This window comes from Lissotriton vulgaris, chromosome 2_1 (assembly GCF_964263255.1).
Source record: "Lissotriton vulgaris chromosome 2_1, aLisVul1.2, whole genome shotgun sequence".
In the NCBI taxonomy this organism is placed as follows: Eukaryota; Metazoa; Chordata; class Amphibia; order Caudata; family Salamandridae; genus Lissotriton; species Lissotriton vulgaris.
In genome coordinates, this window is record NC_141687.1 from 748,671,705 (window position 1) to 748,685,082 (window position 13,378).

A 13,378-nucleotide genomic window follows, 5' to 3' on the forward strand; every position below is an offset into this window, starting at 1 on the left:
AAAAATAGAGTTGGGGAGGAGCGACAAGCAGGGTACAGTACGGGAACAGAGGAGCCAGGGAAGGGGATATATTGTTTTTTTTTTTTTTAAAAGAGGAAAACAAGGATGGAGAGGAAAGGGGAAGCATCGGTGAGTTGGGGGGAATTGGGGGAAACAGCAGGACAAGGGTGAGATGGGGACAAAGCGAAGGTGGAAGAAGCCAACAGGAGAGGGAACGAAAACCACATACAGGGAGTGCTTAAAGGTAAAGAAAAAAGTAGTTCCCTGAACGCAAGGAATGTCAGCAGTGGAAGTATACAAGTCAACCATCAATATACTGAAATGGCTCCTGGTCCGGACAAACAAGAACAGGGAAGAAGACGGTTGATTCAGGAGGCAACAACTAAAATAGACAACAAAACTCTGCAATCATGAGAAAGGGACTCTCCCAGAGCCTAATTTGTGTATTGAAAACAATTGGTCTGGCTAACAGACCGCTGAAGTGGTCTGTAGCATTTACCTAAAAATGAATGGTTGATTCTGAGAGTATTTGTTTTGGGTCATTCAAAAGAAAAAACATGTTCGACTGATAGTTCCTTTTAGATTTGACTTGTAATGGTACTTGTGCTTGTCTTGGCAAACGTATTCTGTTCTATGCAGTCAGGGTGAACCCTTCCACTGCCCTCTTCAAAAAAGAATTCAAAGATATCCTGATGAAGAAATTTCTGCCTCAGTCTGGCGAATCAATTAGATTCTGAGGCCTCAGCAGTTCATTTTTTGCCCAGCTGCTGGAGCCACGAGAATGCCGAACTTTATAAGACCGTATTTTTTCGCTTTGTTGATTCTGTTTTGTTTGCTTGCACCCTTCTTGATGGATAAACTGTAAAGCGCTCTCATACTCTCGGTGGTCATGTTCGCACTATATAAAACGTTCTAAATAAATGTATATAACCTATGGGGCTTTGGTTCAGCATCCTTCAGACATTTACTTCTGCTCAGATACCTTTTGCCACAGGTAGAGATATTCTCAGTCACATCTTGAATCAAACCACAGGAGTGTTTAACCATGCCTTCTTTTTATTGACTGCCTCCTTTGGAATGCATATTCTTCACACATTTGTTTCTCATTCTTGTGTTGTATTCACAAAGCAGTCTTTCTTCAATTGCTTTTCTTTACTGCTGTCAAATTATAATTGCTTTCGTCCGCATTCAAGTGCTAGCATCAAACCTTTTCACCTTACCAGTGCTTGCTAAATATTAGGCTACACAATGTCTAGGACCAGAGGACACTGGTAGATGGTTACTTACTGGCGTAAGTAGACAGAAATTTGAAGACTTTCTCGGCCAGAGACAGTGGTTTTACGTTTTTATGTCTGCACACGAACCACAAATAAGCACAACACAGACACTTGCTCTCTGCTTTGCTATTTCATTAGGAAGTAGTTTACCTAACGATTGATATCTATAATTTATGTGAGCAAATAGAAATATAAACACTAGAAGTTTCATTTATTTGTTTTCAGAATCCTTAATAACGAGAATTTTTAACTTTTATAGATTCGAATGGAGATGGATTCCTGGATGAACAAGAATTGGAAGCGCTTTTTACCAAAGAGGTAAACAGAAAGAAAATGTTTATCAGAATGTATTCTATTACAGGCTAGCTTTACTAAAATATCCTCTTTCTTCTGTCCACTATAACACACGTTTAATCAAAACAGGTCGGTGGAGCGTACCCTAATAGTTAAATTCATATTAAACTTTGACTTTAGTAAAGCTGCAGACATATAACAACGCATCATGCAAAAGATTGTTGGCAGTGTAGACAAAGCAGCATTTTGACAAAACCTCCCCTGGCAAAGTGGCTATATTTGATGATCTGAAATAGACACGTTAGTGATAGGTTCCTTACCTTAGTATATCCCCAGGCGTCAGACTGGATCCGGAAAGTTTTGCTTAGCAGTACCATTCCTCATCAGCAGGTGGCGTCCTGCGCTCCGCATCAGTCAATGGCGTTGTCATCACCGGGATGACATCATGGAGAGTATTTAGGCCCCACCCATGCGCGTTGTAGTCTGTTCTTTATTCTTCCGCGCCAGTAAGCGCAGATCCGGATTGAGTACGTACCTTGGTCTCTTTTTGACCACTATTTTGAGACTTTGTCTACCCACTTTTCTCTTGGTGCACGTAGGGATGCCCGGGTTCAAGTCCTGTGGGATCTGTCGCCGAAACATGTCTGTAGCGGACCCCACGATGTTTGCCTCTACTACCTGGAGGCCGACCAAGACTCCCGGGACTGCCGTGATTGCTGTGCCATGGCCCCCAAGGCCTTGCGAGAGTGGCGTCGGAAGTTGCTGGAGGTCCAGCATTCGTCTCGTTGCCGCTCCCGGTCTAGGGGCCGTTCCCGGGACCGCTCGCGTTGCCGGAGCCGACGCTCCTCGGATTCCAATGCTTCTCCTTCGGATTCTGGTAAGCGTCTCCATAAAGAAAGTCAAAGAAATGTGTTAGCTCTCCGACGTCCCCCCGTCGCTCCTCGGAAGCGGACGAGGGAGACAGGGGCCTCGCCCCTACAGCTCCTCTGGAGTCAGAGTCCCATAGCCTACCCACCATACCAGGGTCTGTCGGCGACTCCCGAACAGATGCAAGAATTCCTTGCTGCTTTGGACCACCTGTACAGGCCTCGGACTCCCGCTGGTGCGCCTTCGGGCCCTGCAGTCACGTGTCCAGATCCTGCTGGCCCGGCAGCTCCGCCATCGGCTCCAGCCCCGGCGCCACAGGATTCTGTGCCAATGGCTTCGGCCCCGGCGCCACAAGGTGCGGAGTTGCCGGCTCCGGCGCCACCCTCGGTTCCCAGACCATTTTCTCCTGGCCTGGGATCTGCATTGGGAGCCGGCGCCGTTCCCGACACCGTTCGTCCCATCTCCGGCTCTGCCGCCTCGACCGGCCCCGTCTACTCCAGAGGCGGGCGACAACTGGGAAGGGTCCGAGGACCTGCTTGCTCGGCAATGTGACTCCAAACTCGATTGGGTGGACGACTTGGAGGATGCAGGCAACCTCTATGTCTCTTCTGTCCCGGGGTTCGCCTCTCCCCCGCCTACCATGGAGGAGGGTGCCTCCTATATGATAGTCCTCTGTTGGGCTGCTGAGGCCCTCAATTTTGACCTCCCCACGGTGGCCCTCAAGACAAACCTCACCAGAGCCGCTAATTTCCTTTAATGAGGCCCTTACAGAGGTCCTCTTGGGCACTTGGTCACGGGGGTCCCGGTGGATAAAAACGTTGCCAGACTCCACCGACCGGCGCCCGGTGACCACGCTTTCTTGACCACTCACCCTACGCCTGAGAGCCTGGTCATTCAGGCCTCGATGTGGACATGCCCTTTGATGGCACCCACCTGTTTGGAGACAAGGCTGACCATGCACTGGAGCGCTTTAAAGACTTGTGGGCTACGGCCAAGTCCCTGGGTCTTTCTACTAAGACCTCGGCCACTCCTGGTTTTCGTTCCTTTCGTAACCAGGGTCGAGGCGCCCTGGCGCGCACTTCCACCAGGCCTGTGCAGAACCAGCCACAGCGAGGCCGCATTCGCGGTTTCTGCAGGGTTGGGTCGGGAAACCATTGTGTGGGTCCTGACACCTCCACCCCTGCTGCTTCCACCTCTAAACTCTCCTAATCTGAGCTTCAAGGAGCGCCCCACGCTGGTTGGTGGCAGGATCCGCCACCACCTCCCCCGCTGGCGCGAAATTACGTCAGACAAATAGGTGCTGCTGATAATCTGCAAGGGTTACTCCCTTCCCTTTCAGTCCCCACCTCCAGCCATGCCACCTCGGTGCCACCGCACGTCGGATCATTTGGCTCTTCTCCAACAGGAAGTTTCGGCCCTCTTGGCCAAGGGGGCTATGGAGTGCGTTCCTGGACCAGAAGTAGGGAGTGGTTGCTATTTCCACTAGTTTCTGGTCCCCAAGAAGGACAAGATGCTAACCCTGGCTCAGGTCTTGACTGCCCTCGACCCTGGAGACTAGATTGTAGCGTTGGACTTGCAGGACGTATATTTTCACATCCCCGTCCTGCCGGCCCACTGGTGTTACCTGAGGTTCACAGTAGGCCAGGAGCATTTTCAGTTCACTGTTCTCCCCTTCAGCCTTACAAGCACCCCTTGAGTGTTCATGAAATTGATGGCGGTGGTCGCAGCTCATCTGCGCAGGTCAGGGGTGTCAGTCTTCCCCTACCTCGACGACTGGTTGTTTAAGACGGGCATGCTCCAGGCCGTCGTCACCCACCTTCAGACTACGGTCGACCTCATGCATTTGCTGGGGTTCTCCCTCAACGTGGCGAAGTCGCACCCGAGTCCCTCTCAGGACCTCCTCTTCTTTCGAGCGGTTATGGATTCAACGCAGTTTCGGGTTTATCCTCCCGAGCAGCGAGTCCTGGATATTCAGGCTATGATTCCGATCTTTCAGCCTCTATCCCGGATTTTAGTCACGATGACTCCGGCTCCTGGGCCTGATGGCACCTGCATCCTGCTAGTGCGACATGCCACATGGGATATGCGGGCTCTGCAGTGGGGCCTGAAGTTCCAGTGGGCACAGCATCAGGGCAACCTGCCCTATCATGTCCAGATCTCGGAGGGCACTGCACGACAACTGCAGTGGTGGCTCACGAATTGCGATTGGGTCAATGGCAGATCCCTCTCCCTTCCCCAACCGGAGCACACAGTGGTGACTGATTCGTCCCTCCTGGGAGGGGGAGGCCACTTGGGAGAGGCGGAGATCAGATGCCTCTGGTCTCCGGCGGAGTCCTTGCTCCGTATCAACCTTCTGGAGCTGCTGGCGATCTGACTTGCACTGAAGGCATTCCTTCCCTCTGTCCGGGGAAGTGTAGTGCAGTTGTTGAAGGATAACACCACAGCAATGTGGTATTGCAACATACAGGGCCGGGTGGGGTCCTGGACCCTATGTCAGGAGGCTTTGTGCCTCTGGACATGGCTGGAACATCAAGGCATAACCTTGGTGGTTCAACGCCTGACAGGCTCTCTGAACGCCAGGGCGGACAAACTCAGCCGCCGGTGCTTGATGGATCACGATTGGTGTCTGAACTCTGACGTCGTGCAAGGTCTCTTTCTGCAGTGTTTGCAGACTCACCACCGGGTTTGGTATTGCTGGGGTATCTATTCTGAGGTAAGGAATCTATCACTACCGTGTCTCTTTCAGATGCACAAGTTACTACTTGGGTAACGATCAAGAGACATTAGTGAGTGATAGATTCCTTACTGCCCCACCCATCCTCCCCATTCTGTGAACTGATTACTAGGGTTAAGGTCATCCCCTTTTAGGGCCCTAGTTTTATGCACTAATGGTCAGTATCTTGCATGGCTCTGCTTTTCTGGCGCGGAAAGTCGCGTACAGAACTGACGTCCACGCGCATGGGTGGCGCCCAAGTACTCTCCGTGAGGTCATCTTTGTGGAGCCGCAGGACGCCACCTACTGACACGCAAGGGTACTGCTAAGCAAAACTTGCCGGATCCAGTCTGGCGCCTGGGAATATTCTAAGGTAAGGAATGTATCACTAACTAATGACAGATATATCGGTACACAAGTAGTAACTTTTGCTTTTTGTGGGCTTCTCTTGTGCTCAGCATCTGGTGTCAAAGTAGGTGTCCGTGCAGAATCTTCTCTCCATAGAACATGCTCTTCTCAATATGATTGTGGAAGCATGTGAATGCAAATATGTATTTAAGTAACAACCACACAATTGCAATAGAAAATTATCTTGAATTGACGGCCCTTGTTTTTCCTACTTCAAAAATGAGAAAAGAGAGCACCTTAGTGCAGTACTAAGAAGACTAATATGACTTCTTCCAGTAACCAGAACAAAAATGAGCATCATTTCATTAATGCCTTTATCTGTATTTGGACACTTTCTGGCCTTTCCCTAATATGGCAAATCAGCTCTTTGAGGTGTGGGCGATTTTTATTTTGTCTGGGGCTGCAACTGACAGATAAAGGTTGTCCCAGAATTAATAGGCATCTTCAAAAATCTGCCCCTGGTTTCCGGTCAAAGTGATTATTCCAAGCTATTTCCAATGTTGCATGTCACAAATTAGCAGGGTCTAGCACGTCTTAAGCAATTCCTATCGCTTTGATCCTGAAGTGTAAAGCTAACTCTCTGGATGTTGAACAAGACCAACCATAGTACTGAGGATAATACTAGGTGTTTTGAGTGTATTTCTTGACTCCACATTGTCCCCACTCTTTGGAGTCCAGTGAGGACAAATACCCAAGGCATGCTTGTCTGGATATCATCGGCTGTACCTTGCCAAACTGATACTGCCATTCACCCACCCCACTATCCCATTGGACCCATGGAGAAGCATGAAAACGCTAAGCAACATGTGTTGCCTGTAGATACACATGATAAGCATACTTATGCCATCTAGTGTTGGGCCTGGACTCTTCAGGTTAGTTTTCTCATGGAAGCTTTAAGATCTGTGCTGTGCCTTGTCTCTCCTCCCCTCTCTGTATTGCTCATGTCAAACGCTTTGTTCCTCAAAGTTTTTTTCCGCCATTGGTCTCGGACGAAATACTTTGAAGCTGTTCAGAATGCGACGCCACAAGGCCTACGGGAACACCAGAACAACAGGAATCAACTTCTACACCGGGATAGGACTTCCTGGAATCCAAACATAGTCAACCTTCGAATGATCATCTCCTGGTGATGGAGACAAAGAAATTACTTTTCAGACGGGCCCTTGGTGCGGAGCCAGGTACGCACTCTCCGAAAACCCAACACTTGTAACCTGTGCCTCTCTCTGGAGCACAAGGAAGAACAGTACACAACTTGCACACTGTTCAGAAATAAGACTCTTCAGACACGACAAGATCGACGTCTCGCACACACAATGGCGCTCGCAGCCAAGGCAGAATTCAGCCACAACAGTGATGCAGACAGCGAGACCAGCGCTCCAACAGGAGGAGGTATCGTCCTAGCCAGCCCACACTATACCTCATCCAAAATCTTCTAGGGAAGGACAGCTCCGGTGCAGCCTGATAAGACTCTGGACCGAGGACCAAGATGACGCCATGTCTTGCGAGTACTACTACTCAATCACAACTGATGCCTCACTCCTAGGATGAGGAGCTCATATGAAGGACATTGTCATTCAGGGACACTGGACAACAAAACAAGAGTTGCTACACATCAACATGTTAGAACCACTAGAAATGGCTCTCAAAGCTTTTCTCATTCACGTCCTCTCACAGTACATACCAGGTGAGGAGAACAAAATAGTGTACCTTCTCCGCAGAAAACACCAGCAGGTTCAGGAATGGGACATGCACAGTACCTTACTACAAACATATTTCCAAACATGGGTAGCACCCATAATAGATCTGTTTGCAACAAAAGGAAAACTCAAAATGCTAAAGGTTTGCATCCAAACATTCACACCCACAGTCCAAGGGCAATGCTCTATGGGTGAATTGGTCTGGGATGTTTGCGTATGCTTTTCCTCCTCTCCCACTAAGGCCCTTTGTGGTCAGGAAAATCAGACTTCAATGACTCTGATTCTGATCACACCATGGTTGTGTACCATGGCTGTTGTCTGCCATGGTACACAACAGTATTGGAGCTCTCCCTACAACCTCACGAGAAGCTACCCAATTATCTAAATCGTTTAACACACAGCAATGGCAGGGTGAGATATCCCAACCATCAAAAGTTTAATCTTGCAATCTAGCTCCTGAGGTAATAGATTTGGATACCTCAATCTGCCTGAGGAATGTATGACTATTCCGAAGGAATCAAAAATACCTAAAAGAGCTTGCTATGCAGCAAAATGGAAGCGTGTGTGCATTACTGTGCAACACAACACATTAACCCCTCTTCTCCAACAATTGATATGCTACCTGTTACATTTACAAAAATCACAGTTCACATACACATCAATAAGACTACATTTAGCAGCTATTGCAGTATATTTACAAAACAGAAAGCACCAGTCAATTTTCCGTATTCCTGTAATCAAACCATTCATGGAAGGATTAAAGAGTCATTCCCCCATGTACACCTCCAATACCAGCGTGGAATCTAAACATTGTCTTAACACGACTTATGGGTCCACCATTTGAGCCGCTACATAATTGTTAAATACAATTCTAAACATAGAAAGTAGCTTTCCTTGTAGAAAGAACATATTTATGAAGGGTCAGTGAAATACATGCCCTAACAGTTGAAGAACCTTCTTTTCATGACTTTTCAGCCAAAGTGTGTTTACACACTAATCCTAGATTTTTACTAAAGGTTATCTTGCCATTTAACTTGAACCAAACCTTGGAATTGCCAGTTTTCTTTCCAAAACCAGAAACTGTTGCAGAATGTTCATTGCATAGATTAGATGTTAAAAGGGCACTTATGTACTATGTGGAACGTACTAAACCCTTCAGAAAAACAAATCCGCTTTTTGTCTCTTTTTGTCTCTTTTTCTAATCTAACAAAGTGAAACGTTATATCAAAATAAAGTATATCAAAGTGGATTGTTAAACTCATAAAAATGTGTAATGTAGAAGCAAAGACCACTAAATGTTCCAAAAGCCCATTCTATAAGGAAAAAAGGAGCAACCTTGTGGATGTTCAATCAAGACCACAAGCTCTAGTTGGAGAAACAGTCCTTCACACATTATTTCAAACGACTGCACCATCTTATGCCTAACGCCACTGCGTGGAGGGGTACTGCTTTACAGTCTATGCATAGCATGTGTATCTGCAGCCAACACATGCCACTAATGAGTTATGCTACTTATCCTGTAAGCATCTATTCACAGCGTGTAGTGCTGCAGATTCACTTGCACCGGCCCACCTTCCGACAGGTATTAGATGTTGACAAAATTCCTAGAAAGCAGATTGTCTACCAAAAACGCTTACTACAAACACTATATCCTCACTCCTTCTATGGCAAAATACGTCAAGGGGGAGGAGAGATGACTAACGACGGCGATCATTAAGCTTCCTTGAGAAAAACAATTTTCAGAGACTGGGCCCAATACTAGATGGGAGAAGTATGCATAACATTTGAATCTGCAGCACTACACGCTACGAAGACATGCTTGCAGGGTTACCTAATCCTTCTTCGCACATTAAAAAAAGTCTGCAAACGGAATGGTTGTAAAAACCTGTTTGAGGCATGTGTGCTGTAGATTCACATGCTTTGCATAGTCCTGCCATCTAGTGTTGGGTCCGGATGTTTGCAAGTCATTTTTCTTCTGAGAAGTATTTCCCAGTCATGAGGTAAGGTGACTCCTCCTTTCGGTGATAGTGCGCATGGGATTGACTCTATTGTTATATCGTTTTCTTTCCCGTCATCGGGTTCGGATGTGTATTGCTGCACTCGGTATGAAACCATCCTTCAGGTTCCCCTCAGTGCTTTATCCACTGTACCCTCGACAGTATAGTTATCGTACGCGTTTTCCTCTCTCGAGTAGTCATTTGATTGGGAAAGTGTCTCTCCTTCAGTCGAAACATCGTGGGTGGCTTTCGGGCTAGCTGCGTTGATCTACAACTCTACAGATGGAACGGACTCCGTTTCCATTCTGACCTCAATGCCGCTCCAAGTACCCTATCACTGATCTACTCCAGCTCTGCAACTTGTGTTTATCTCTGGAGCACAAGGAAGAAGACTGCAATGCCTTTCGTTTTTTCCGGTTGAAAAAGACTCTTCGAGGTCATCAGGCTCGACAATGGGAAATGCAGGGCCAAGACACACAACAGACCCCGGACATCTTCGGAGAAGAATCCGAACATAAAGCGACAGCTGCGGAAGAAGTGAGGCCTTCTCGGTCCCAGAATTGGATTCTAACCTCCAGATCAAGTTGGAGTCAGAAGACATTCCAGCAGGACAGGGTGTTGTGAGTACTAAAACTCCCTTACCCCATAATCTATCTTTTACTAAACATAAGGCTGACGTTTCTGATGCCTTGGGCTCGTCACCAAAACAAGAGATCAAGCCTTCCGGCTCGGGATCTAGCTGAGACAGATAGTCTTCAGACCAGAAACATTCCACCCCAAAAGACAAATCTGGTTCAGAGCCAAAGTCCTCCAGTTCAAAACAAAAGCCAGTTTCGGAGCCGAAATCTTCTTCTTCCAAGGACAAGTCTGGTTCGGCACGGACACTTTTGGCGCTGACATCTAAAGATGATGTTTCAGAAGCTCCCAAACCAATCTTAGACATTATGAAGGACAGATTGGATCCAAAGCAGAAAAATCTGTATATTGATTCAAACTGGACATATATTAGCCAAAACTCCTTCCAAAAGGAAATTCAGTTCAGAAGATACTGGATACAAGATCCCCCTTAAGAAGAAGGACATTGCTACAAAATTACAGTTTTCTCAAAATACAATATTATCTTAAGTTATATATTATGTATGCCTTGGTCTTAGTTACATGCTGACAGATTTTTTGAATTTTTTTTTTTTAATTTAACAGTTTGGAAAAAAAGAAATCCTGACTTTCCATATGCTCCAATAAAGCATTTTTCTGATGGATACATCTGCCTGTGGATTCCTCACCTTTTGAATTACCCGAATGCACAGCATTCAACTGAAACTTTTCTCCTCAGCTCTCCCATGTCGACGAGGACGTCACAATGGAACTGCTTCGCTCGCGACTGCTCATGACGTCATCAGATCCACAAGACCTAGTCTGCATGTTTAGTCAGTTCCACCCCTTTTTTCTTTGCCATTGAGGTGTAACGTTTTTTTTTCAGGCTCTCCATTTCTGGGAGTTTTTTCTGCTAGTGTCACAACTTTGTTGCTGAACGAAGATAGCTACTCTGAGGAATTCGGATTTCAACCCATGCATAGAATGTGGGGGCCAGATGTCGATCACTCACCCCCAATGAAGGTTGTTTGTGGTGACTCTTGTCTGACCACGCCGGAGGGACATACACTTTTTGCAAGCACATGAATCCAAAGGCGCTGAAGGAAAGGGAGGACAAATTATTTATGGCTAAGGCAAAGAAGCAGGAGAGTGGTCGCAGGAGGGCAAGGACCCGCTCGAAGGGTCAGACTCCGCACACTTCGAGGTCTTTGAAGAAACCCAACACTAAGCACCACCATGGTTCGAAGGATGCATCTCCAAAGTCGGTGTCCCTGATTCCCAGAGGTCATCGCAGGGATGAGATCTCTTTGACTCAGTTACCGGGGGTGAGATTGCCCCGACTCCGGCTCTGAGAGCAGTGACTCCTCTGGCTCAGAGATCCAACGCCTCCACCGTTGCCGAAGTCAGCCACTCCACCTCTGGCTCCAGGGTCTCCGGCGCCGCAACCGGAACGGAATTTAGCGCCTCCCCAAATGTCGTCAAACCCTATGATACCGGATGCAATGTATACTGCTTTCCCGGCTCAGGGATCGGATCCGTCTCATTTTTTTAATGCAATGTTTGGCTTATTCGCCAGAGTGGCAAACCCTACTGGTGTTCCAGTTGGCCCCATGGGTCCATTGGTATATTCCCTGGGGGGCTTGCCACCTCACTTTCCCCAGGCACCACTCATGCTTGTCATGCCTATGGCTCCAGGGAGTTGGTCTCTTCTGACGCTGGGATTTTCGAAGCCGATGCAGTCCTTGGAGGGTTGAGCTAGTGAATCCTCTGCTACGTCTGGTTCCGAACTAGCGCCTACTCGATCGGCTTAGACTTCTGTTCTTGTGGACATCCCTTAGACGCCGATCCAGAAGTCACCAGAGGTTGCGTCTGGCACCGCCGATGCCGTGGCTGTTGGAGGAAGAAGAGAACCAGGAGGAACATGGAGGGTCTGAGGAAGGAGAGATGTTGATCCTGATCTGGATTTTGAGGGTTTGCAGGAAGCTAGTGGTCTGGACACTTCTCCTGAGTAGGAGCTTTCTTCTCCAAAAGGCTTGCCTATGCAAGAGGTGACCACTTATGCTGTATTCAGACTGCAGACTGCTTGGAGTTGCCCCTTCCTAAAGCTGTGTTGAGGTACGATATTCTGACGGAGTTGCTCCATTCCCCTTCCTCCATTTCAGAGCCTATACTTCCCCTCAGTGAGTCATTGACCGAGCCCTTCCTCAATGTGTGGCAGAAGCCAATGTCCACTTCAGCAGTTTCCAGGTTTGTGACTAGGAGGTACAAGGTGGCGCTATTAACACTAGCGTCATGCTTCGTAGACATGCATGGCTAAGGATATCTGGGTTCAAGCCGGACATTCAAACTACCATCTTGAACCAAACGGTCAACCCAGATCACCTGTTTGGCCCTGAGGTTGATACCACCCTTGAAAAGTTGAAGAAGGCCACCGACACCGCAAAATCTATGGGTGCCTTGCAATCCCAGCAGTTTCGGAGTGGGTCCTTTCGTCGCTCCAATACTAGGGGCACCTCAAGGGGTCAACTCTCGCAGTCAGCGCAGTTCTACAAAAGCAACACCCAAACTTCTTATATCAACAAGAGTCGAGGTGGTTACCGCGGCAACAACACCAAGGGCAGAGGACGTGGCAACAACCGCTCCAGGTCCTCCGCCGCCAACAAACAGTGACGCCTTGTCACTGCCCCCCGACCACGCAACACCGGTCGGGGGGAGACTCCAGCAGTTCCTGCCCGTGTGGAAGTCCATCACCACGGACAGGTGGGTCAGGACACTTGTCCAATTCGGTTATTGTCTGGAGCTCACATCCACCCCACCCAACATACCCCCAAGGCACCGTCCTATGTCCGGCGAGCACTTGCACTTATGCAGGTCACAGTCATGCTGCAAAAAGGGGCAATAGAGCTCGTGCCCTTGCAGAAAAGGGCACAGGAGTTTACTCCCTGTACTTTCTTATTCCGAAGAAGGACGGATCCCTCAGACCCATCCTAGATCTCAGGCCCCTCAACTTTTACGTCCTATCAGAGCATTTCCACAGGCTCACACTGCAGCAGGTTCTCCCACTGCTTCAACAGGGGGACTTCCTGGCAACTCTGGACCTGAAGGATGCGTACTTCCACATTCCACTACATCCTTCACACAGAAAATACCTCAGGTTCACCATACAAGACCAGCACTACGAGTTCAAGGTTTTGCCTTTTGGTGTCACCACGGCACCCAGGGTTTTCACAAAATGCCTGGCGACGGTGGCGGCACATCTCAGACGTCAAAACATTCACGTCTACCCCTATCTGGACGACTGGCTCATTCAGGCGAAGTCGGCCCAGCAGTGTGCCGACCACGTGTCCCACACCATTCACCTTCTGCACGATCTGGGTTTCTCACTGAATTATCCAAAATCCCATCTCCAGCACGCCCACATACGGCAGTATCTGGGTGCGACTATAAATACTCTGGCGGCCACAGCACAGCCGAATTCAGTGAGTCGACAGCATTCAGTCGCTGATCCAAAGATTCAGACCTCAACACTCG

General features: G+C 48.2%; 1 protein-coding gene across 1 annotated transcript in view; it reads left to right on the forward strand.

Annotated features, from left to right (window-relative positions):
• The window catches only part of NUCB2 (nucleobindin 2), a 311,719-nt gene that overhangs the window by 11,575 nt on the left and 286,766 nt on the right, over positions 1-13,378 (forward strand). The window contains exon 2 of the mRNA XM_086954143.1: positions 1,537-1,595. Within this exon, the coding sequence (XP_086810269.1) occupies positions 1,537-1,595 (59 nt within the window). The remainder of the gene's footprint in view (positions 1-1,536; positions 1,596-13,378) is intronic.